The 24,418-nt window shown below is 44.2% G+C and overlaps 1 protein-coding gene across 1 annotated transcript; it reads left to right on the forward strand.

Annotated features, from left to right (window-relative positions):
• Positions 1 to 852: 852 nt before the first annotated feature.
• Positions 853 to 19,630, forward strand: arhgap35a (Rho GTPase activating protein 35a; the record flags this gene model as incomplete). The annotated part of the gene is made up of 6 exons (XM_079225198.1): positions 853 to 4,566; positions 9,353 to 9,494; positions 14,937 to 15,014; positions 16,351 to 16,482; positions 17,953 to 18,058; positions 18,551 to 19,630. The coding sequence occupies 6 exons, from the start codon at positions 853 to 855 to the stop codon at positions 19,038 to 19,040; spliced, it is 4,662 nt and encodes a 1,553-aa protein (XP_079081324.1). The 3' UTR covers positions 19,041 to 19,630.
• Positions 19,631 to 24,418: the final 4,788 nt, after the last annotated feature.

A 24,418-nucleotide genomic window follows, 5' to 3' on the forward strand; every position in this document is an offset into this window, starting at 1 on the left:
ATGTTGAGACATTATTGATGGTGCATCAGCCAACTTTGATCGGTTTGTGGACTGCTGTATGGTGGGAAACGTAGGAAAACATGTTTTTGATGGAAACGAGTCAGGCAACAGGCCCTTTTAAAATGCAGATGGCTTTCCCTAGTTGGCCAATTAGTAACTTTAGCTCTGGAACACTTATCTGCTTTCATCTTCTTGTGTGTGTCTTTCATTTTGGGTGCAGTGAGCTTAGTGAGCCTGTTTTCGTGTGTGTGTGTTAGTGCGTGTGCATGTGTTTGTGCACAGTCTGTTTCCTGCGATACCAAAAACTCCACACAACTGTATTGTACTGCTGCTGGCAGTGAGACGACTAACCATAGTGTAAGATGTTGGGTAATACACCAAAACACATAGAATCTCAACGAACACAGGAATGAAATGTGGAAGGCACCACTATTAGCAGTGCAGTCCTGGCAGCATACAAATTAAATGGGGAAAAATTGCCTTTTACTGAGCTACAGCTGGGTTAAGTAATTCCAGCAGCTTTGCCACTGACCTCAATCTTTTCAGGAAACATTCAGTAGAGAAATAGGATCACAGATTAAACATTATTAACAGCACATAGTCGCACAGAAGGAATTTAGATGAGTGACACAATAGCTCTCTAATAATAAAGCCTGTCATTGGAATGTGTTTTTATTCTGTATTTCTGTGGATTAATTATATCTCTATTTTTCTCTCTCTCTTGCTCTATTATGCAGGGCCAGACTCCAGCCCAGTGAGACCCTCTTGCATGGAAACCCTCTTTCCCTGGCAGTCCTTTCCTCTCCCTAGAGCTACTGGCCAGAATGGCAGGATGAGCCTCTGCCAGCGATAATGATGGCCAAAAAGCAAGATGTGCGGGCACCCACCTACAACCTGGTCGTTATTGGGCTGTCCGGCACGGAGAAGGAGAAAGGCCAATGTGGTGTGGGCAAGTCTTGTCTGTGTAACCGCTTTGTCCGGCCAAGTGCAGATGACTTCCACCTAGACCACACCTCCGTTCTCAGCACCAGTGACTTTGGAGGCCGTGTGGTGAACAATGACCACTTCCTGTTTTGGGGAGAGGCTGGCCGGATGTTGGAGGAGGGGCCCGAATGCCGTATGAATGTGGTGGAGCAGACAGAGTTCATTGATGATCAGACGTTCCAGCCGCACCGAAGCACGGCGCTCCAGCCTTACATCAAGAGGGCAGCTTCCACCAAGCTGGCTTCGGCTGAGAAGCTGATGTACTTTTGCACAGATCAGCTGGGGCTGGAGCAGGACTTTGAGCAGAAACAGATGCCTGAAGGCAAGATTATGGTGGATGGCTTTTTACTCTGTGTGGATGTTAGCAGGGGTATGAACCGTAGCTTTGAGGACCAGATGAAGTTTGTTACCAACCTGTACAACCAGCTCGCAAAAACGAAGAAACCTGTGGTACTGGTTCTCACCAAATGTGATGAAGGAGTTGAGCGATACATTAAAGACTCGCACACCTTTGCTCTAGCCAAGAAGAACTTACAGGTGGTAGAAACATCAGCACGATCTAATGTCAATGTTGAACTTGCCTTTATTACACTGGTTCAGCTCATAGACAAGAGTAGGGGAAAACCCAAAATCATCCCTTACTTTGAGGCACTGAAACAGCAGAGTCAACAGATTGCCTCAGCTAAAGACCGCTATGAGTGGCTGGTCAACCGAATCGTGAAGAACCACAATGAGGCATGGCTCACAGTCAGTCGGCGCATGCAGTCTGCACCTGAGTACAAGGACTATGTTTTTCTTGAGGGGACAGCAAAAGCCAAGAAGCTCTTCCAGCAGCATGTGCATAGACTTAAACAAGACCATATAGAGAAACGTAGGAGGGCCTATCTTAGTACTCTACCACAGGCCCTGGCTGTACTGTTGCCAGAGTTGGATGAGATAGACCACCTGAGCTGGTCTGGAGTTCAGAAAGTCCTGGAGACAAAGAGAGATTTCACCCAATGGTTTATAGTGCTAGATGACACCCCTTGGGAGACCACAACACACATTGATAAGATGGAGGATGATCGAATCCCCCAGGACCTCCTGGAGACTCCCGCAGCTGAAGCTATCTATGAGACCCATCTGGAGCAGCTAAGGAATGAGCGCAAGCGGGCTGAGATGAGATGGGAGTTCAAAGAGAAGCTAAGCGTCTCTCCTTTCATCACACCAGGGAAACCCTGGGAGGAGGCACGAAGCTTCATCATGAATGAAGACTTCTACCTGTGGCTAGATGAGGCTCAATATCTGGATATCTACAACAAACACCAGAAGGAAATTATTGACCGAGCCAAAGAGGACTTTCAGGAACTGCTTCTTGAATACTCTGAGCTCTTTTATGAGCTGGAAGTGGATGCAAAGCCAAGTAAAGAGAAAATGGGAGCCATTCAGGAGGTGTTGGGCGAGGAGCAAAGGTTTAAAGCCCTACAGAAGCTGCAGGCAGAAAGGGATGCTCTGGTATTGAAACATATCCACTTTGTCTACCACCCTACAAAGGACACATGTCCCAACAATCCCCACTGTGTGGACAGTAAGATAGAGCAGATACTGGCCTACAGATTCCCTACTCGCTACCCATTAACAGATAGTTCAAGACTGGATTTGGGGAGGGCTGAACGGATAAATCTTGTCATCCTCGGTAAAGATGGGCTAGCCAGAGAGATGGCAAATGAGATAAGAGCCATGTGCACCAGTGACGACCGGTACGTGTTAGATGGCAAGATGTATGAGTTAGCCCTTCGTCCCATAGAGGGCAACGTACGTCTGCCAGTCAATTCATTCCACACACCAACCTTTACACCTCATGGTTGCCTGTGTTTGTACAACTCAAAGGAATCCCTCTCTTATGTTGTCGAGAGTTTAGAGAAGTCCAGGGAGTCAACCATAAGCAGAAGGGAAAGGGAAAACAGCTTAGCTCAACTCCCGCTGTCCCTACTTCTGGTTACCAAGCGGGGAGTGGGGTCCATCGGGGATATTGGGGGGGAGACAGCTCAGACTCTTATCCAACAAGGGCAGCAGGTGGCTGGAAAGTTGCAGTGTGCCTACCTAGACCCCGCCTCTCCAGGCATGAGCTATGGTCGCAATGTCAATGAGAGGCAGATCAACCAGATGCTGAAGGGCCTCTTAGAATTACGGAGAAGCAAAAGGAGCAGCTCCCCTCCCTTACCCCCTCCGTCCTCTGCCTTCAGAGACTCTCAGTCCCAGCCAGTGCTAGAGGCAGACCTGAGGATAGTCATGTGCCTGATGTGTGGAGACACGTATGACATAGATCAGCTACTTGCTCCTTTCCTGTTGCCCCAGCATTGTCGTCCTGCTGCTAACCTCAGCAGTGGCACCTCGGTTTTGCTGGAACTTAGTATAGGAGGTCAGAGGCAGAATATTGAGCTGTCGCTGCTCTCCTTTCATTCCTCATTCTCGCTCCGCAAGACCAAGCTGGTCCATGGCTACATTTTAGTTTACTCTGCTCGCCGCAAGGCTTCTATGGAGACATTATGTGCTTTCCTGTGTGAGGTCCAAGACATCATCCCAGTTCAGTTGCTAGCAGTTGGGGAGAGCCAGATGGAGCTGTCAGATTCAGAGTCAGCTAAGGAGCAGGTCAGTCAAGGAGAGGAACTGGCCCATGAACTAGAGGCCAGGTTCAACACAGTCATATGTGGACATGGTGGGGTAGTAGGGGGGCTTCATAAGATAGACCTCTTCCAACCCTTTCTCAAAGAGGCGGTAGAGAAGCGCACTATTGTTGAGGCCACGCACATGTATGATCACGTGGCTGAGGCATGTACCAATGAGAGCATCAGCCCTCGCTGTGGCTCTCCTAGTCCAGTTAGTATTCTTTTGGACTCAGAGGACGATATCGATCCATCACCACCTTACCCTACCTTGAGGGAGGATGGCAGCTTCAAGCTGCCAGATCTGGAATCAAGTGATACCTTCTCTGTCATTTCTGATCTTAGCACCTTTGAGAGCAAGCTGAACAACAAGGTTCCTCCACAAGTGAAGCCCAAGCCTGTTCGTAAGGTGAACCTCGGCCCCTACATGGACCAGCAGGGTGGCACTAACCGCCGCTCCTTGCCCCAAGCCGTCACTTGGGCTCCAGGTAGTGATGGTGGCTATGACCCCTCAGATTACGCAGAGCCTATGGATGCTGTGAGCAAACCTCGACCCACAGAAGAGGAGAATATTTACTCTGTCCCTCATGACAGCACACAGGGCAAGATTATCACTATCCGCAACGCCAACAAGGGTCACTCCAACGGGAGTGCTGGGGGGAATGGGTCAGACAGTGAGGCTGATAGCAGTTCGCTGGAGCGAAGGAGAAAGTTGTCTGCTATTGGGGTAAAACCCAAGCTTTACAGAGACAGATCCAAACGGCTTGGCAAGTTCAGCAGTTTTAGGACTAGCTTCTCCATAGGCAGTGATGATGAGATGGGAGGTCCACCCAAGGTTAACCAGGATGAGGTCGGAGCCCAAAAAGACAACTCCATCGAAGAGATTGAGGATCCCAAAAGAAGAAATATTCTTAAGAGCCTGCGCAGAAATACAAAGGTTAGTGTTTGTGCATCCATCTGTTTCTATGAGATATAAGTCTCAACTCTGTTACTAAAAAAAAAGTGTTAATTCTTATATTGAGAACATTTCATTTTAATTGGTTGATTTAACTATTCCCAAAGACAGCAGTTGACGAGTGTTATTTAAAAATATGATAATAATATAATGTTTTTGTGTGTGAACATTGTCCAAGTAAAGTGAAGAACCATCCTAACTATTTAGGCAGGAAAGGTTCACATGTATAAATAATAAATAGTGGAAATTACATGTTTAAGCTTACTGTGAATTTTAATTTATGATGTTGGATGGTGTACACCTATACACATTTGTCTGCTGTGTGTATGCAAGTGTATTGGTTTAAGGACGGAATGGATTAAATGTCCATAATCCTCAATACAATTAGTTAGATTCAACTCCTGTTTGCGTTGGTGGATAACTGTGTTAATTACTAATTACTAACTGACTGATGATTTCAGTCGTTTACCTCAGTGAAAACTGTAGGTGTTCCCCTAAAAGCAAATCTGCTATATTTGACCCTGACCGCTGTGTGAGAGCTCTCTAAACCAGCCAGATAATCAGAGGAAAAAGAGAAACTCCAGTCGCTAAACTTTTATACAAGAAGGCAGAAACTCTTAATGAATAGGGACTGAGCCACTGTGGAACACTGTTCTTTTATCTGTTTGTGCTGTGTGTATGTCTGCTTGTTTGCATCAGGTTTCCCATTATTGAGAGCCATCTTAATGATGTTGGATATTTATTTTTACGAGATTTTGAAAGCATCAACATCCATCTTACAATTCTTGCTATTGCAATACATGAAGAGAAATGTAAACTAATGTTCTACTCAGAAAATTGGCTAAAAACCCCTGCTGTTAAGCAAACAAAATTAGTAGCGTGCAAAATAAATAGAAGAGAATCGCAGCGATTGAGTCCTTCAATCCTTAATTAATATTTACAGTCCCTGATTGTGCAGTCACCTTGCTTTAAACCTTGCGAGTAGTACGATTACGCGTTGTTTACAGTTTAGCTGCCGAAGGTGCAGTGTGTTGGCTGTTGATGATCTTGTGATTGACATCAGTGTCACAGGTTACTGCAGGGAAATACAGTATGTGCCAAGGCTGGCCCGCTTGTTCTTAAGACGCCAATTTCTTTCCCCATCAGCTTGGCTTTCTTTTCCTTCCTTCCTTCCATTCTCTCATATTAACAGTGTTTTTCTTCTCTTCTTGCTGATTCATACTTTCTGCTCCTTGCATTCCTCTCACGCTCTCTCCCCCCATTATATGGTCCTCATATCTCTTTATCCTCAGTCTCTGTCTACCCCCCTCCTGTTTGTATCTATGCTTGTCTCTCACACGTGTGACGATAGTTCTGACCTTACTCTGTTAGGCTTATCAGCCTGGTATGCTGTTCGCTCACACACATGGCGTGGTACAGAAGTGTCAGCTGGATAGGAGTTACAGCTTTGTATGTTCTGCGTCTGTGATAATTACCATGGCTGTCAGTTGGGTGGAACAGGAGGGGGATGATTAATGTTATCACACACTCAGCTGTGATGTCCAAGTACCTGCACGAAGGCTGTCTTCTCCCATGGCTCCTAACTGCCTAAACCACGTTCTTTCCTTTATGCACTAACTGACTTGGCACTTAGTGTCCTTAGTGCCATTTGTCCTTCGGAAAAAGTGTGCAAGGACAGGCTACCAATGAGTTGGACAGCCCAGTTCAAGCCCCTGGTTAGCAAGTATACAAGCTCCTGTAGCTCTGACTTTTACCTGACCTTCTGCTGACCCCCTGGGAGCAAAGAGGATCAATAAAGTATCACATGACACATTAAGCGTGTTTCAAAACAAATCCACAAGAAAATTGAAGCCAGATAAATTTAGATCAGTTTCTTGACCATTGCTGTAATTAGTGCCTCTGATTTTGGCCCTACAGCAGGTCTGGAATCGCATATCCATGATAAAGGCCATTATGACTTAAATGTGATAGTAACAAGTTATGTTCCATCACCTGTTTTCTAAACAAAGATAAGAGTACATTTTCAATCTGTTTAGTCTAAAATCCCGAAGGATGGCGGACATGTTCTAGAGTTATTTAGTCATCTCAGGAAGACGTGTTGGAGCAGTGATTCTGGGTTGGTCGAAACAGCCATTCCTGTTTATAGTGGCTTGCAAGGGTTATCAAAGAGTCAGTTGCTTTTAGGGTGACTGTTTGGGTTTATGCACTGTAAACACTTTCCTGGTCAGAGCCTTCGGGTACCATCTACCACTCCCAAGTCATGACGGGCAGGAACAAATAATTGAAACTAGACTCTAGGTCTGTTTTAACACCCCCTTTACCTCGGGCAATGACTAACTGTGTCTCTGTCCCGCCTGCCCTCCCTCGGCGAGAGGCCGGAAACATTTCCTCTCTCTCGCGCTCTCTTGCAGCTTTTTTCAAACCTCCTCAGCCAGAGGAATGCATTAAATTCCTCAGTCACCTATTTCCAGTCTAGTGTCCTCAGACAAAAAATAACAGGGAGGGAGACAATCAAAAGAAAAATAGAAAACACAATGACGGAAAGGAAATGAAATGGAGCCAGAGAGAAATAAGAGTTATGAAAGAACAGGTATTTATTTTGTATTGCGGCTTTGTGTTTCAACAGCCATACAGTATACATAAACGCTCACCATGGTGTCTGTATGTTGTTATTATTAAGGATGTGTTTTGTTTGTCTTTTGTGGTCAAGGTCTGTTTTGTCTTCTCAGTGCTGGCGACATATCCTGTCTCAGTCAGCAACTAAAAGGAGTGTCCAGAAGGCAAAACTGCAGGGGGATAAGACAGTGAGAGAGAGAGGAGATGGTGGGGGGGTATAGAGACAGTCTGCTAAACTGAGATAGGCCACATATATACAACACAGTCAGTGTGATAGGACACAAATAAATTATGAGCTGCTACTTGGAGCTAAAAACCAAAGCTGGCAGTGAGTTATGACATCACAGCTCTCTACCACCAAAGAGGCTGTTGTCTTGTCGTGTCACATCTATTATTTCTACCCTTGTAATCCAATTAAAGCCTCATGTGAGTGTTTTGTGCACTGCACAGATGTTCAGCTAGTAGCCACAAGTACAAGGATGTCTGTACGTTGAGAACGCTCGGGTCAACGAGGGATTTGGCAGAGGAGTTAGCTGGGAGTGATAAGTGAAGGAATTCCAGTTAGAAATCTGCTCTTGTGGGGCCTCCATAGAAAGATAACTAGACAACATTGGTTGATTTGCTGGGAAAGTCAGCCGCTATTTACCACAGAGCCTTCATCAGCCGATCAGGGGCCTTGCTGAATGAAGTGCAGACTCTTAAGCCAGTCACTGTTATCGAGTTATCTTTGACATTTAGTTTTTCCTGACACCCAGTTGACGGGTGAAGTAGCGACTCTGCCCTTTTCTCTCCAGTTTATCATTAAACGCTAGATAGAAAATCATGAATGATCTGAATCTTTGAGGCCAATACTGATATCAATACAATGGAAGAATATAATGACATATTGACCAATATTTATGCTTGTTCAAGCTGTTGGACAAGAGCATAAATGATGACAGTTGACGGTAAATATGACAGTACATGTTAAACATTCAAATATACGTTATTTAGAATTTTAACTTTGAAGAAAAAAACACCATAATAGATATAATAAAAATATATTGCATTTCAAGTTAGGAAAATGTATACGTTGGAATGCCACCAATAAAACATGCGTTGCTTTAATTTACTCTTCGATCTCTGTTCGGTATCTCCTAACATATTAAGTTGTATCTGTATTGACCACGTATCGGTAAATACTATTGGCGGCAGGCTCCTTTTTTAGGCAGAAGCCTTGAAAGCCAGCTGAAAGATAACGGACGCTAACCACAGAATAAATTCGCAAAAGGTCCAAACAAAAAAAATTCAAAACCGTGTAGAAAAGGTCCAGGTGAGTCTGTGTTGATCTGCTCAGTATTAATTAGCGTGTTCCAGCTTGTTTCCTTGAATACCGCTGTGAGTGTGTACGTGTGTGCTAACTAAAAATGTTTGCTGGAGTCCAGTGAGGCCAGTATCTGGAGCAGAGGGCGCGCCGGGCTCCTTCTCTCTAATGAGCACTCCTCTGCTCCTGTCCTGTGTCGGTGTCTGTCAGGCCTGCACTGCTCCCACTCTGCGTGTGTCCAGCCAACCATGCATCCCTGCCTCGCCACCCTGCCTGCCAGAGCAGAGCCTCAGGGGGCTGACAGACTTACTAGAGATCCAGGCCTCGGGGGCCTTCAAAACATTCCCGCTGAACACCATTAAAGTGCAGTACAATTATTGCTGATGCCTCTGCCTTACAGAGGCAGGCAGAGAATGTTGCAGGAGTGCATTAGAGGTCTCTTAACGGGAGAATAACAGGAGTTAGGAAGTAATTAAACAATGAATACGAGAGTTTGATTATTGAGAGCTGCAATGCAGTAGAGAGAAAGAGAAACGCAGAATTCTGAAGGAAGGAGGACGACAATGAAGTGTGATTGAGGAACTGATGTATATCTCATTGATGCACAGAACCGGGTTCAAGTCGGGAATGTTTCATTACTATTCAGTTTAGGATTTGAAGGAATGTGTGAGATACGCGCCTGTGTCTTCGTCTTTTTGCTCAAGCAGATACTAACATAAATACAGTCGGGTCATTTCGGAAATGTGTACCTATGTCAGCACTGTCGGTGTTATTTAGGCTAAAATAATGTTACATTTAGTCTGAGTGCTCCTACCAATCTTCTCTTTCGTCTCGATTTTATCTTTCCAGAAACCGCGACCCAAACCCAGGCATTCCATCTCGAAGCCCATCGAGAGCAACTACTTCGGTCTGCAACTGGCCACCGTGGTCACTCCTGAGAGGCCAATCCCAGTCTTCATTGAGAAGTGCATCCGCTTCATTGAAACAACAGGTAAGAATCAGTTTTACGTTATGGAACAAGAAATACAGGTGCTTCATGGAATCCAATCTGGCACAGAACAGGCTGCTGTTTTCATTGAAGTGTTTTTAAATTATTTAAAAGAATCCATTCTGCCTCTCTGTATGCTATAGCTGTCTCATTTGAGCTCTTTTTTTTCTCTTCTATTTTTCCATATTGCCTTATCTTAATCCTCCTTCCTCCCTGGTGGGTTGTTATGTACTGTGGTCTTTGTCGCTATGATGCTTCTCCGGTCCTCCTTAAATCACGGCCTTTGTGTCTACATGCTTCTGTGCTTTCTTTTGTATCTCCGTTGCTCTTTGTTCAGGTTTGACGAATGGTAGTACTTTGCTGGGCTGTAGACTTTATAGGTGGGCACCTCTAGGGACATGCACCAGGTTGGGGTCTTATCTTGCTTTTTTTGATAACCTAAAAAATAGTTGTCTCATAAAAGTAAAGCAAAACGAGGTGTGATAAGATCCACGGGTGAAGCCGGTTCTTTATTTGCAGGTGCATATTACTTAAATATTGTTTGTGTGGCAACTCCCAAACTGGTTCAAGTAAAAACATCAAGCAGATCATGCAGGCTTCTGTTGGTTACAGTGAGTGTTTTGTGCTAACTTTAAAATGAGTCATCAGTGCCTCATTCTGATCCACACGATGATGAGAAAGGGGGAATTTAAGCAACAAATATATTTGTCATGGAGTGTGATATTAGAATGACTCTGTATTTGAACTAAAGTACTCTCCTGCTTGTATTTAGCTAGAACTTTGTGTGGATTAGTGTCTGTGCTCAGTTGTGTTGAACAGGTTTTCAGGCTGTTGCACATACCCTCGTACATCCTCTCCCATCTTCTCCTCCCTGGGAGTACTGGGAGTACTGGGAGTACGGATGTGATTGGATAGCTTCTCCTAGCCTTGCTACCCTGTCCCAGATGCCAAACCCCCTGCCAGGCTGTTCTGGTGTCCCACTGCCCCAGGACTGCCAGCTTGCCTCTCAGTCTGCCACCAGCTGTTCCACTAAACCAGAGGCGACTTAGTTCAGGGTCCATTAGTGGAGATATTTCTACACGTCTTACTTTATTCTTGGCTGGTCTAGGCTTTAGATACTGAAGTCATGAGTCAGTTTCTCACCCCTCTACCGCCAAACATCTTTTTATTGATTAGTTAGCTGTTTTAGTGTGTTTTCTACAAGTTGTCTGAGCATTTGTACATGTTCTAAAAATCAACAACGGCTCATAAACACAACACAACTCAAATCTAGCTTGAGGAACCGTCTCTGAATCCATCTACTTTACCTTAAATTAGTGGGTTTAAAACTACTGGGATCCACCAAACAAAAGTTTGGAATGGTTCACATTTGCTTAAGTTGTCTTTTCCTAACCTTCCATGAAGTGAGTTGCATGCGAGTTTGCCAAAACATTGCTGTCGCTTACTGACGTGCCGCTGCATTCCACTGTGATCTGTGTCCTGATTAGAGACTCTGTATTTGTGGATTACTGTGGCGGCCTTACAAAGCACCCATCGCTTTCCTCTGTGTAGGAGAATCGGGGCAAAGCGCTAGATAACAAGGCATCACGTTAGATTTCACCTCCCCCTGTTCAGGTGTTAACTGGAGCAGACTCGGCGTCACTTACTTCTGGATGAAGGAGAAAAAACTGGTTGAATATGCGTCAATATCCATACACACTGGTGTGTGCATACACCTCTTACCCTCACTCACTTCTTTAGTATTTCAGCTGATCCCCTTGTTTCCTCCCGTGCCCTTGTTTCTCTCTTGCTTTCTCCCGATCCAGTCATCCTGCTCCTTCTGTCTCCACGAGTACCTTCACTTGTCAGACTTGATTTCTTTCATCTTCTTCCTAACCCATATTTCTATTTCTCCCCGTCTTATCGTCGCCTCTCTCAATTCACTGCAGTTTTTTTCTCCTGCTATCCCCCCTCCGCTCTTTCATATCTGCCTCTCTTTCCTCTTGTCAGCATGCTGTGTGTGTGTGTGTGTTTGTGTGTGTCAGGGTGTGTTTTCGCCAGGAGGTAGCAAGGTAATGTTCTGCCCCATAGCTCCCTCTGTCCGATCAATATCACAAGGTAGGAAATTGGAAGAATGTTTGGGCTCAGCTCTTTTCTCTGTGTTTAGCTTGCTCCGGAGTTATTTATGTGTGTATGCATGTGTGAGAAGTGTAGCATCACACAGTCAGAACTGAGAAGAGTCTGTGAACAGCAATGCTTAGTTTACATGCTAACACATGCAGTGCAGAATGGCACACTTACAGACTATTGCTGCGACTGCTAGGGGAAATGAGTTACAATGTGCTATTTAGTTTCGATTGTAGTCACTGTAAGTCAGAGTTTACTTATACAATATCTGTGTCTACAATCTGTGGGTATAATGACACTCACGGGAAATTGCCATACAGTGCTGACACTATGTTTGCTATAGTGAGCTCATAACGAGTGACCTCGAGAGGCTGACCCTGGACCTGCAGCTTTGACATACATCCTTCCTCTTCCCTCTTAATCAAACAAGTCACGTTCCTGTCTTTATTCTTAACTTGCTAATTGTCGTCATCATCTTACAGTCTTGTGTTCATATACCGATGAAGATGTGATGAAAACAAAGCCAAATTGTATTTTTTCCGAGTCAGAAAACTTTGAATTTATGGAAACACATTGTTCTTATTTTGTATATGTTTTTGGAGGCACGTCTAGGCAGCACACCAGGGGCACTGAAGTAAAACCTGTTTTCTTTTTTTAATATTTCTATTCAAAAGTCTTGTTTCTTTGTTGGATCTCTTAATTGTGCTTCCCAGCTCACTCTCTTTGTCCCTGAGAATAATAGGAGTCGATGTGGTATTTTTGTGTTATTTTCATGCATTCTGAGCTTGTGGAGAAGCAGCTATATAAAATCAATCCATTGTGACTGCCCTTATCGCTCCGCTCTGGCTTTGTCTCGGCGTGGTAGCTGCAGTGTTCTGCTCACGGATGCCGGGGTGATGAATGTGTGTTAGCATGTGCAGGCATATCTGCTGGCGGTAGGCGCCTCCATAGCGACGTAAAGGGCAGCACCCAGCCACCGCCGCGCTTTCATGGTGAACTATGAAATCAGTCTGGGCTGATTTTGGGATCAGCTGAATCGGTAATGCGCTGAAGGAGCACAGCCGTTAACGGCGGGGGCATTTATCGCCCGCTCAGGGTTTTGTGTGATTGCAGGTTCACAGGTGGGTTTTGGCCCACTTGAGTGCTGCTGGAGGCTGTGAAGGCACCATCGATGGTTTTAAGTTGAGGCTTCTGCTGGCATGTGCTTGAAGAGCAGATGAAAGTAAATATGTATATGTCCTGATATGCACTGTAGTATATATTGGTAGCAGATCAAAAGAATAGAAAGGTATTCGTTGATGTGACATTTTCTAACGGGGCTAAATAAGAAATTCTTAGATGAAAACGTTAGTTCGCCACGGGAAGAGTTCATATTTACGTTGACCCCAAGAAGCACTGCCACTTTGTTTGACCCCAGAGGAAAAGGATGCTGTTTGTTTGTGGAGAGCTCACCTTTCATCACTTCTATCGTTGTAAAACCTTTCTATTCGTTATCCATTCACTCCCCCCACCCTCTTCCACTCTTTTCATTCTCTTGCAACCTTCATTTCTGATGTGCTGCGTTCTTTCAAACACATTTCCTTTTCCTCCATATATCCCTCCTTATCTTAATCCCTTTATTATTTCTCATTCTCTCTTTCATCAGTCCTGACCCTCACTCCTATGCGTCCTCACACTTCCCCCACTATCTTTCTCATACTTGGGTGCTTGTCCTGTTTTGCCCCTATCTCCCACTCTCTCCCCACCACTGCTACACTACTCCCCTCTCCCTATCTCTCCTCCCATCTCTGTTTTCCTAGTGTCTGGCTAGAAAAGCTTTTGTGGATAATTGATTGGTAGAAGGAGGAGATCGATGCTGTATGCCTTGACTGAGAGCTCTCTCATTTCCTCCCTGCCTCTCTATCTCGCCCTCTTTTTCTGCCACTCCTTATCTCCTTCACTCCCTCTGGATTGCTCTTTGTCTCCCTGAATCTCCACTAAAGTGTGAACGAAGAGAGCATTTCAAGGGCGGGAGTTGGAACTTTATCTTTATATAAACTGGGGTGGAAATTAATTAAGTAAAATGAAGTGAGCTTTCATTCACACCAGCTATCCATGTGCCTTTCACTGTTGTACTTTGACGTGCTTGTGTTTTCCATTTCTGAGAACATGGATGTATTGCGAACATCCTAAAGGGGTTAAGCCTTCTGCAAACCACCACAGCTACTCAATCCTTGGAGTATTTGGTAGGTCTGATATGTGTGAAATGATATGCAAAATAAAAACTGACACTGGGCAGTAGTAGTGTTTTCTGCTGCTGAACTTAAAAATATTTTGAAGGGTCGACAGTTTTGAAACTGCTATTAAGCTTTTTTTTCTTCCCTTAAAATAAAAATTATACAGCATGAGTACATATTAGCTTAGTCAGTGGTTGTCAGCGCAACAAAAAGATCTCGGAATGAATAAAAAAAAGCCCTCCAGAGTTAAGAAAAATCCATGTGGGAGATTTTAGTTTGCTTATAAAACGTGTTGACTATACTAGATTATTAGAGAATAATGGCATGTATTATTGCTGTAAACACTAATAATAATAATAATAAAATCCAACAGGCCTCAAGTATTTAACAACCCTTGCCCCTGGTCTGAGCCAATAAAAGTATGGAAAATACATATTCAATCAAATTACCTTTTTATAAGCATTTTTTAATTTGCTACAGTAATATTATTAATTTAGTGTTTTTGTTGTCTTAACTATTAGATGGTGTGTGTGTGTGTGTGTGTGTGTGTGTGTGTGTGTGTGAGAGAGAGTGTGAGATAAAACAGTGCTACATATTTTACACCAGATTTTTTTCCCAGACATTAACTATTTGACACGTCTCTTCTGTTCACACCTCTAAACAGAAATGTTGGTGTTACTTTTTTTCCCCTACATTTTTTTTCCACATAACCTCAGTGCAGCCCTTAAGTATGTTTATTGTCTATAGAAAGGCGGCACATCCTGAGTAATTATCCTCCTAAGGATGGAGCTGGCACTTGGCATCTGCAGTTCCAAGTCATGTTAAAGTATGTGTGGCTCCAAAGGTAGCCTCCGCTTGTCACAGTGGGCTCTTAGAAGGCCTGCAAGAATGCTTTATGGGTTTAATAAAAAGTGCTAATAGTGTGTCTAAATGGAAGGGGACATAGTAAGAGGCCATTAGAGCAGTTTTTAGGCCTTCAGAGTGCATCTATAAGCAGCATAGTGAATCAAATAATAGTTCTTGATGGTGATTGACCAGTTAATATAAATATTTGACTTTTGCAAATTAAACGCGTGAAAAGAACACTGTGATAATGACTTTCCTGTTTCTCCCTCTCCACTAGGGTTGAGCACAGAGGGTCTCTACAGGGTCAGCGGGAACAAGGCAGAGATGGAGAGCATGCAGCGGCAATTTGACCAAGGTACGTTACTTTCAACCTCCAGTACAAGTGTACACATGCTCATACTTGTTCAGCGGTACATTTACAAGCTGGGCGAAAAGGCCGCAAAGACGTGTGTGTGTGTGTGTGTGTGTACGTTCGTACGTCGGCTTCTATCTATAACAAACCTCGGCCCCCTTAATTAACCGGGGGAGCATTAATTCTACTCAGGGAATTGTCCTTTACTTCCTTTTAGACTGCAGAGCTGCCTCCTATCTTGTACCTGCTCCTGCGTGCGTGCACATTTTCACGCGTGTGCATGTGCATGCGCTCTCCGTGTGTGTCCCCATGCCTGTGTATCTGCTGTGGGCAGTTAATTACCTCCAGATTGGTTTGGTTAATGAAGCGTGTCGCTGCCGAGATAGATAGCAGAGCAAGATATTGTGTGTGTGTGCATGCGCACGCCCACGCCTGGTTGAGCCTAAAATCCAACTCGGGTAATCAGAGTTGAAGCTCTGCGTTGAATCATTCTGAGCCTCCGGCCAATGGGACAAGACATTACAGGTGAAACTACAGTGAAGGTGTCTTATAGCCATACTGAAGATGGCACTTCATCATCCCCCTGCAGATTCAGATATCTCATTACCGGAGAAAGCAGCATCAGAAGCCGCGTACTTTTGGAAACTCTCAAAATGGGAGCTTTCCCCGGACTGTTCTCTCACCGTTTCTGTGTTGCCTTTTACTAGCCCCTCATCTTTCTACACATACTAAATTTTGTAAAGGAAAAAGTTATCAGAAAAGGACTTTTTTTGTATTAAGTCTCTTGCATACATGCATGCATACATACACACATATAGACACACACTTCAGTGCTTCTTTAGTGGTGTTGCAGCCTGACCTGTCTCTCTCAGTTTAAATCTACTTCAAAAGTGTCTGCGCTTCTTTCTCTTTACCTCTGTTAAACTGAAGGATCCTGTCATATCACCAAAGATGCCATTTGCTTTCTGTTCATATTGATTTAATTATATATTGAACAAACCTGTTCGTGCATGCTTGTCTACACGTAGTGTGCAAAAACAACCACAAGCAGCAGAGAATAATTCCGAAAGTAGGCATTATGTTTAAAACGACCGAAATGTCAATCCAGAACATTTTATATCTGACTTTAATAACAGACTTAATTACCTTCATGCAAAACTCGTATGTCTATTATTTCCATAAAACAATGAATTTGTCAAGCACTATGCTGTCTTTTATTATTATTATTATTGAAGCCAACTTAATTTACTGTATGCATGTAAAATTGTGACGTGTGTGTGTGTGTGTGTGTGTATTTTGTACTTTAAATGTCTTCTCTCCATGTCAATCCATTTTCCAGACCACAACCTGGACCTGGTGGAGAAAGACTTCACCATGAACACAGTAGCCGGAGCCATGAAGGCCTTCTTCTCTGAGCTACCTGAGCCTCTGGTGCCCTACAACATGCAGGGAGAGCTGGTGGAGGCCTTCAGTAAGTCATTTCCTCTGGTTCGAGGGGACATGGGGCTCAGGGATGAGGTGTATTGGATTTGACCTTTAAATCATTTCCCCTTCTTTGTAACTTTGCTTTAACCTAACAAGCAAAACTCTTGCAATCCAAAACCATCCATGAGGATTAGATTTGCCACTGTGAGGAAATGGGGAACGAATGAAAAAAGGGATGGAGGGGAGAATATTTAATGCTTGAGGAAGGAGGATTTGTGGATGATTGCACATGTTGAAGGGATGCAGCAGCACTATGGATAGCGGGGTCTGGATGAAGTCATGAGAAAACAGTCATATGTTAGATAAACAAGGGTGCTCCAGAGCTCTCCACGGCCTCTCTTTTTCTCTTTGTGTCCTGTAATCTTTTGGAATGAAGATTTTAAGGCGTAGCTTAGTCTTGCATCACGCCAGAGAGATTTGCCCCTGGGACGCAAGGCTGCTGTCACTCACTGAGCTCTGTGTTTGTGTGTCTTTGTGTGTGAGTGTTTTAACGGCCCTGTCGAGCCTCTTCAGCCGTGACAGAGACCTGATAACGCTTCTGCAGTCTGTGCCACAGTAAGGAGGAAAAGAAGAGATTGAAAACAAGTTTAGAGACAAGAAAGTCTTCATTTGGTTGAAAATGGCAAATTGTGCTGGGCATTTTCTTTCTGTTAGGCGTGAGCGGTGGAGAAGAACAGGGACACAAAAAAAGCTGGGCGGGTGGATTTTAGTGCACATCATCATGGTGATGTTACTTTAAATAAGCTGGAGGAAGTTATGTTTTGATTAGCAGTGATGGACGTACAGCGGGATGAACTGGGGCTGTGTTAAGTCATTATGCATGAAATCTGTTTTTGATCCACACTGACCTCATTGTGGGAATACAAACTCAAATGCTCTGATTGTAAATCATGTGTGTGATGTGGACGAGAACATCTGCTGTTCCCACTGCTGCTCTCTGCCTCGCTCGCACACACACAGGATGGACTGTGTTAGCTGGTGACGTCAGCTTTTCTGACTCACTCCTCGCTGCCATCAGGCTTAACACACCCAGAGTGTGTTTGTGTGTGTGTGAGTCGCTGTAATCTGTGGGACATTGTGATGGGTGTACTTTTCTCCTTTTGGATTGTGCACGGTCTTTGTCTGGGGATTTTTTTTTTTGTGTGTATGTGTTTTGTACTGTAACTGAAGTCTGGAGTCATTTTGAATGTGTGTGTTTTCATGACTGAAATGTGTGAAACGTGTACTGTTGTAGGATGAAATCACTGTGTCCTGCACATATTTTTTGAGAGCTGAATCCAATTGCTTTCCATATGCTCTTCAAGCTCTCCTCTTCTCCATTGTACTGCCCCCACCCAGCCCTTCTCCTCTTAACTCTCACTCCCCTGACATATTTTCCATAGATTCCCTTAATCTTTTCTTTCAGCCACCTTCCTCCCTCCTCTAACCTCCATCGTCTCCCTCTGCCACCTTTCAGAGATCAATGATAGGGAGCAGCGCTTCCAGACGATGAAGGACATTCTGCGCCGCTTCCCCAAAGAGAATTACGAGGTCTTCAAATATGTCAACAGCCACTTGAACAAGTGAGTGAGTGACGGGGTCAGAGTCCGCCTCTGACAGCCGTGCTGACTAACCCCGCCAGTCATCCAGTCAAGTGACCTCGCAGTGACATCACCGAGTAGCACACTGACAGAATAGATGTTGCTTTATTGCAGTGTTTTTTTCTGTTTTTTTAATCTCTATATGTATGCTGATGACTACTCTGCTCCAATAATGCGAGGAAAACGTTTAAATTCAAATTATTGTATCAATCAGTGGTTCCCAACCAGTGGGTCGGGACCTACAAGAGGTCCCAAGAAAAATCTGAGTGGTCACAAGTTGATTTAAAGGAATAAGAGAAAAAAAATGCATCTGTCACACAACAATATGCTTCTTTTTCTGTAGATTTTATTTTATGGTCAATTATAAGATACTTTTACTTCCTTCAAATCAAGCTATTTAAGAAGAAGGCTATTTGATTGAACTGTTGTGATTTGTGGCCAATTAATTTAATTTGTCTTTTTTGTTTTGCGCAGGGTGAACCAGAACAACAAGTTGAACCTAATGACCAGTGAGAACCTGTCCATCTGTTTCTGGCCCACACTGATGAGACCAGACTTTACCACTATGGACGCCCTGACCGCCACCCGCACCTACCAGACAATCATCGAGAGCTTCATCCACCAGTGCGCGTACTTCTTCTACAATCAGCCGCTGTCCGAAGGCCTCCCCGGCTCCCCCACCTCTACGCTCTCCTCCGGTGGAGGAACTTCTGCCTACTCCTGCATGGCTGGAGGCTACTTATCCTCGCCGGCTCCGTCCCCGACTCCCTATGTCCTCCCAGCCACCCCTCCAGTAATTCCCCACTACGGCCCTCCTATCCACCACCACCACCACCTCCATCACCTCCACCAACACCAGTCCCCACCCCACTCCCCACCTGCTACTCCCCAGTCCCCCATCCCCGGCCTGCTGCCGCCTTCCCTACACCCCCATCACCCCCCTACGGAACAACACACGCTGTGAACCAGGGATCAAGGGAAAGAGGAAAAAAAAAAAAAAAAAAACGAAGAAGACGGATAAACGAAATTCAGAGAGATTTAAAGGGTTTAGAATACGCGATTTTGAAGTTTGGGAAGGAATTGAAGAAGCAAAATTGAAACGAGAACCGGAGGTAGGAAGACAAGTTGGGAGAGATTGAGTGAGATGCAGTATGTACAGGGAGATACCATGTGTTTGGGAGAAGAAGAGGGCCTTTGAGCCTCTGCTAATTTTAGAAAAATGGACACACACACAATGCGGAGAAGGGGAACACTGAAGAGCCTCTGAACTGGCAGTATGATCTTTCTACCCCCTCAACACTTCATCCCTTTGTCTCTCAGTGTCACTTCACCTAGACCTGCCCTCCTTGCCTTATAGAGACGTTACACACAAACACACTAATGAGTGCGATGTTGCCAGTAACTGTTAAAGGGACTCAGGGGAGGGGACTCGGAAGTAAAGTGGAAAGGGGAATGTGAACTCTGCAATGTTTGGATTGCTTCACCACACACACACACACACACACACACACACACACACACACACCCAGTGGCCAGTGTGCCTCCGACAACCATTCTCCTCGATCCCTAAGCCTCCAGCTGTAATGGGAATTTTTGTGGCCAGCGCACGTTTTTTTTTTGCAATCCGCCCACATACTGTACCTACATGGGAGGCTGTGGCTGTGACGAGGTGTAGCAGAGAGCAAGTCCTTAACACATGTTTGTTTATTTCGCCACTACAGAGGACTGAGGCAAGAAACACGTGTTACTACGCACCCGGCAGGATGTTCTGTCCTCTGCGACACACACATTCCTGTCCATCAACCCCTCACACAGATACACACACGCACACGGACAAAATCTGTTTCAGTTGAGGCAGTGTGCCAAGCACAGAAAACAAATCTCAACAGACCGGATCTACTAGACAGCAAATTGGAGCAGAGGATGATGGGAACTCTCACACCTGTTGCATTCTGGGAAGGCTCCTCCCAGTCTCCTGTTTTGGTTTCTCTCTTGGTTTGAACTTCAACCTCATGCACTGTCTTTGTAAACACATGAAGAAAACAGTTTAAAAAGTAGATGTATTGATTGGTCTAAATCTTGCTTCTACATTCCCACTGTCCCAACGTCGGTTTTATTTTGTTCTTCATTTGACAAAATCGTGGGCCTGGGGCCTGTCACTCAATGGTTGACCTTGTGGGTAAGTGTGTGTGTGTGAGAGTCTACCAGTCTGTGTGCGCATGTATCCATGCCTTTTTTGTTTTACCTGAATTTCCCTGTATTAGGCAGATAGTGGGAATAATTCCAGTGTCGGACCTTCACCTGTCATGTTGCTTCTTTCACGCTGTGGTGGTTTTACGAACGAGTCGGTTCTGCAGTTTCCACAGTTAGGACCTTGTTCAAAAAGCACTTTTCTGAGCACTTTGAAGGCACATTTTAAATTGGAGCTGCCATGACATGACAGCCACCGTTCACTTTATTGTCAGTCCACCCTACTCTCACTCTCTGGGAGCACACCACTGACATCTATAGGAAGAAATGGGTATTGCAGCCATAACCTGACTTCCACTACTGCATGGGCGTAGCACCATTTTCCTTCTGTGGTTTGTGTCGTGTCAGATTCTCTTATAGGTGCAATTGTTAAGATTTTTCATCACTGTATGTCAGGTCAAATTAACTTTAGAGCTCATAATGTGTAAGAGTATAAATAAAATAAAAAACGGCAGTTTTAAATCCGATTCAAATAATTTGAGATTATATAGATTCAGACTGTACTCGTGCAGTTGATGAGACGTGCAGTGAATAACATTTCTTCTGTTGTTAGTTTACACTTCACCAAAGCACTCAGACCTTTGTGAAGGAGTGCAGGACACTTTCCAGACGCCAGGTTTGAGTGGTAGGATATAAAGACTGAGGCAAATTGTAGCAGTACAACCCAGAAAGTAAGCGCTGGAAGTGAGGCTCAAGCTTTGACAGGTGGTAGGGGTAGCTTTTTATTGTTGGAAATAATTGGTAACCACTGTTCCATGCCTCAGCATGCTGTCCTCTTAGGAAACAGCATCACACCTCTGAAAGGGAGACTCAAACTTGCTCTCTGCGCACTCAAAATATAATTTGCAAGAGTTTCACCACTACACCAGCATCCACCCCGCTGTCACTGTCATACCACCACAATCCCAGAGTCATTCCTAGTCCAAGAGAGACACTCGGGTCTGGGAGAGACAGCGGACCGAACAGACAGTCCATTCATCCGTCTGCATGACTGGATCAGAGCATCGCAGAATTCCTCGGCCCAGCTTGCTGTTACCATAGAAACCAGTGAGATGGGGCTCGAGGATAATTGCTGAGTCCTGATCGAAGTAGCGCGTGCGTGTGTGTGTGTGTGTGTGTGTGTGTGTGTGCGTGTGCGTGTGTGTGCACACACGCATGTGAACTTATGTGTATTAATGTTAAGCAGATGCTCACCAAGGTCACTTATTCAGTTTGACACTGAGTTGCATCTCTGCACGTCTCCCAGACTGTCCTAAAGTTTAACCAATCACTGAACTCTTAAAGGAGCTTTTATAAGTCAACACTACCTATTTACCGTGTGTGTATGTGTGCGATTAGGGGATAGAGGAATTAAGGATGTGTGTTTGGTCAGGTGGGTTTAAGTGAACATGCGAGCACGCTGTGCCTGGCAGGCGGCCAGACACCCGTGTGATCCAAATGAACGTGAAGGAGAGGAATGCAGTTCTCCTTGCGGTCATTACCCCGCTGTGTAACCCTGTTAGCTCGTCCAGATTACGCACACTGATCCTCAGAAAGTGTGAGAGAGACGGAGGAGAGATTGGGGCGAGTTCGGGAAGGGAAGACGGGCAGCAAATGGGTGAATGGGATCATTATTTGGGAGACGGAGGGAGGGAGGAGGGGTGACCACTGGTACGTGTGTGTGTGTGTGTGTGTGTGTGAGTGTGAGTGAACGCCGGCCAGTGGCGTTCCCTGTGTATATCAATGTGTTAATACTGAACTGACTGTGAGGCAGCCAAAGACTGTGGAAAAAAGGGTTGAGGGAGAGATAGGAAGCAAAGTGACAGTTTAGAAGAACAATTTAATTAAAAATGTGACTTTGGTTCAGCGGTATGTGGCTGCATTGCTTTTTCTTTTCTTTTTTTGCAACAATGGTGACAGATGTCTGTTAAGTTAAAATGAGAAACAAGCAAAACTATATTCAAATGGTTGTTTATTGGTATGTTAGGGGGTCTAACACATTGCCCTTTAGTCAGTGGTGATAGAAAAAAACTTTCTTTTTGTTTTTTTTAATTTTAATAATTAAAAAATACAAAGCATTTTTTAACAATTTCTTTGAACGATTGAGAGAGCAGCCCAGTATAGTGCATGATTTCTTCCCAACCAAGGAAGAGGGCTCTACCACTCTCACTATTTAAGAGATGATAAAAAAAATATAAAGAAATAATGGGGGGGGGAGAAAATAATAAAAAATAAATGAAGTACTGTAAAGTGAAAAGATAACATCAAACAAAAAACTGTCATTATTTGCTGAGTATGGTAATTTGTCTCAATGGGAATGGTGTATACAGCAAGGCCTTATGTGATCTGTATCATAGTTAATAAATCAAATCTTGTAAAACTTCTGCTTCTTGTCTCTTTTTTTGTTTTACTCTGAAGTGATTTGTGAAACATTGTACAGATGAGGACATCCTGAGCAGTTAATGAAATGAATTCTTAATCAACTTTTAAATTTCATAAGCTCTGGAAAAGCTGGAAAGTTGAACTTGAGTTCAGATTTCTTTTCTTGTCGAACTACTGAAGAAAGAACGTGTACATTGCTATTCATCAGCATCATATGATAGTTCTGATAATTGTTTCTGCAACATATTTCACAAAAATGATATGAATCGGTATACATGTGTAGAACTGAGACATATCATAGATATTATACAGTGGATTGTGATTTAGTGAACTAATTGCCTTGATAAATTAGAAATCAGTCCGTGCACACAGGAATATGTGTCATTCTATAGTCACTTACTAAGTCACTTATCAAGATACATGACTTATTTTGCAGGTGTTTTGTCTAAAGTGAGAGCAGTCTGGGCCTCTGTATCTTGACTCTTCATGTGGACGGGAGGAATCTGGGCTCATTACAAACCTTACGATAAATGGACACTCACAATGGCTGCTGAGGAGGAACAGAACATACAATTATTACAGAGACGGGCCTTCTCAAACACTTACTAAATCACTACAAGAACAGCAGATAGGAAGACGTGTGTACAATACTGTTGGGTGACCTGCAAGTTATGTGAATCTCTCAACGCAGGAGCCTGGATGGTCACTGAAGGCCTCGAAGAGAGAAAGTACCGTTATTGGGCGTAGGAAAAGGAAGCATATCTTACAGTCAAGTCAGCAAAAGAGCTTTACATAGAAAAGGCGAAGTACGGACGTCTGCAGAGAGGCACACCTAGGAAAGCGGAACCACCTTAGGGGGAAGAGGGGCAGACGACAGCCAGATAGATCCTGCGATATATTCAGTATAGGAGCTGACAGGAAGTTAAATATGTGACAGGAGATGCAGAGGATCCAGACAGTTGAGATGACGAAATCAAAATCAGCAGGTGGGTTTGGGTAGTGATGGCGAGATGAAGCTTCCTGAAGCATTGAAGCTTTCCATCCAATTGGTTCGCTCATGTACCGGAGCTTCATGGAGCTTCATTTGCTCTACTGCGCCACCAAGTGGACAATAGATGTAAAACAGGCAGAGTGATCATAACGACACCATGGCTTTGGTGTGTGAAGCTTTAAATGGAATAAATTATGTTTGTGACGCCAATACATCAATTATTAACTTATTAATATTGTGTCTATCTTTATGATATATTGGCGGGGTCAAAATCAAAACTCGAAACAAATTGGGAGAGGGTTGTGATGTGACTGTGGGTCAGTGGTTAGAATATCTGACTTTCAGTCAGAGGATCGGTGTTTCAAGCCTCAGCTCCGCTTGTTGATGTGTCCAATTTTTTTAAATTAAAAATAAGAACTTTTCCACTGTGCTGGGCTTTTTGAGACTATTTCGCCTGCTTTATAAAATACCCTTTCACAGGCACACATGAAGCTGGGTACAGAGAGGAAGGGGGGAAATCCATTGAGTTTCTCTGCCTCTTATATTTCAAATCGCACGGCAAACCCACAAACTATTTTCTGAATCAGTCACGTGGTACGGCCGGCCTGCGAGGCTTCGAACGTCACCGCATACGTCATCGACACAAGCCTCGATACGCGCTTCACCAAAATCTATCTGGATTACTCGACACGCGCATCGAAGCCTCGACACGAAAGGACACATCACTAGGTTTGGGAGAT

The sequence above is a fragment of the Taurulus bubalis genome (genome assembly GCF_910589615.1).
Source record: "Taurulus bubalis genome assembly, chromosome: 10".
Taxonomy (NCBI): domain Eukaryota; kingdom Metazoa; phylum Chordata; class Actinopteri; order Perciformes; family Cottidae; genus Taurulus; species Taurulus bubalis.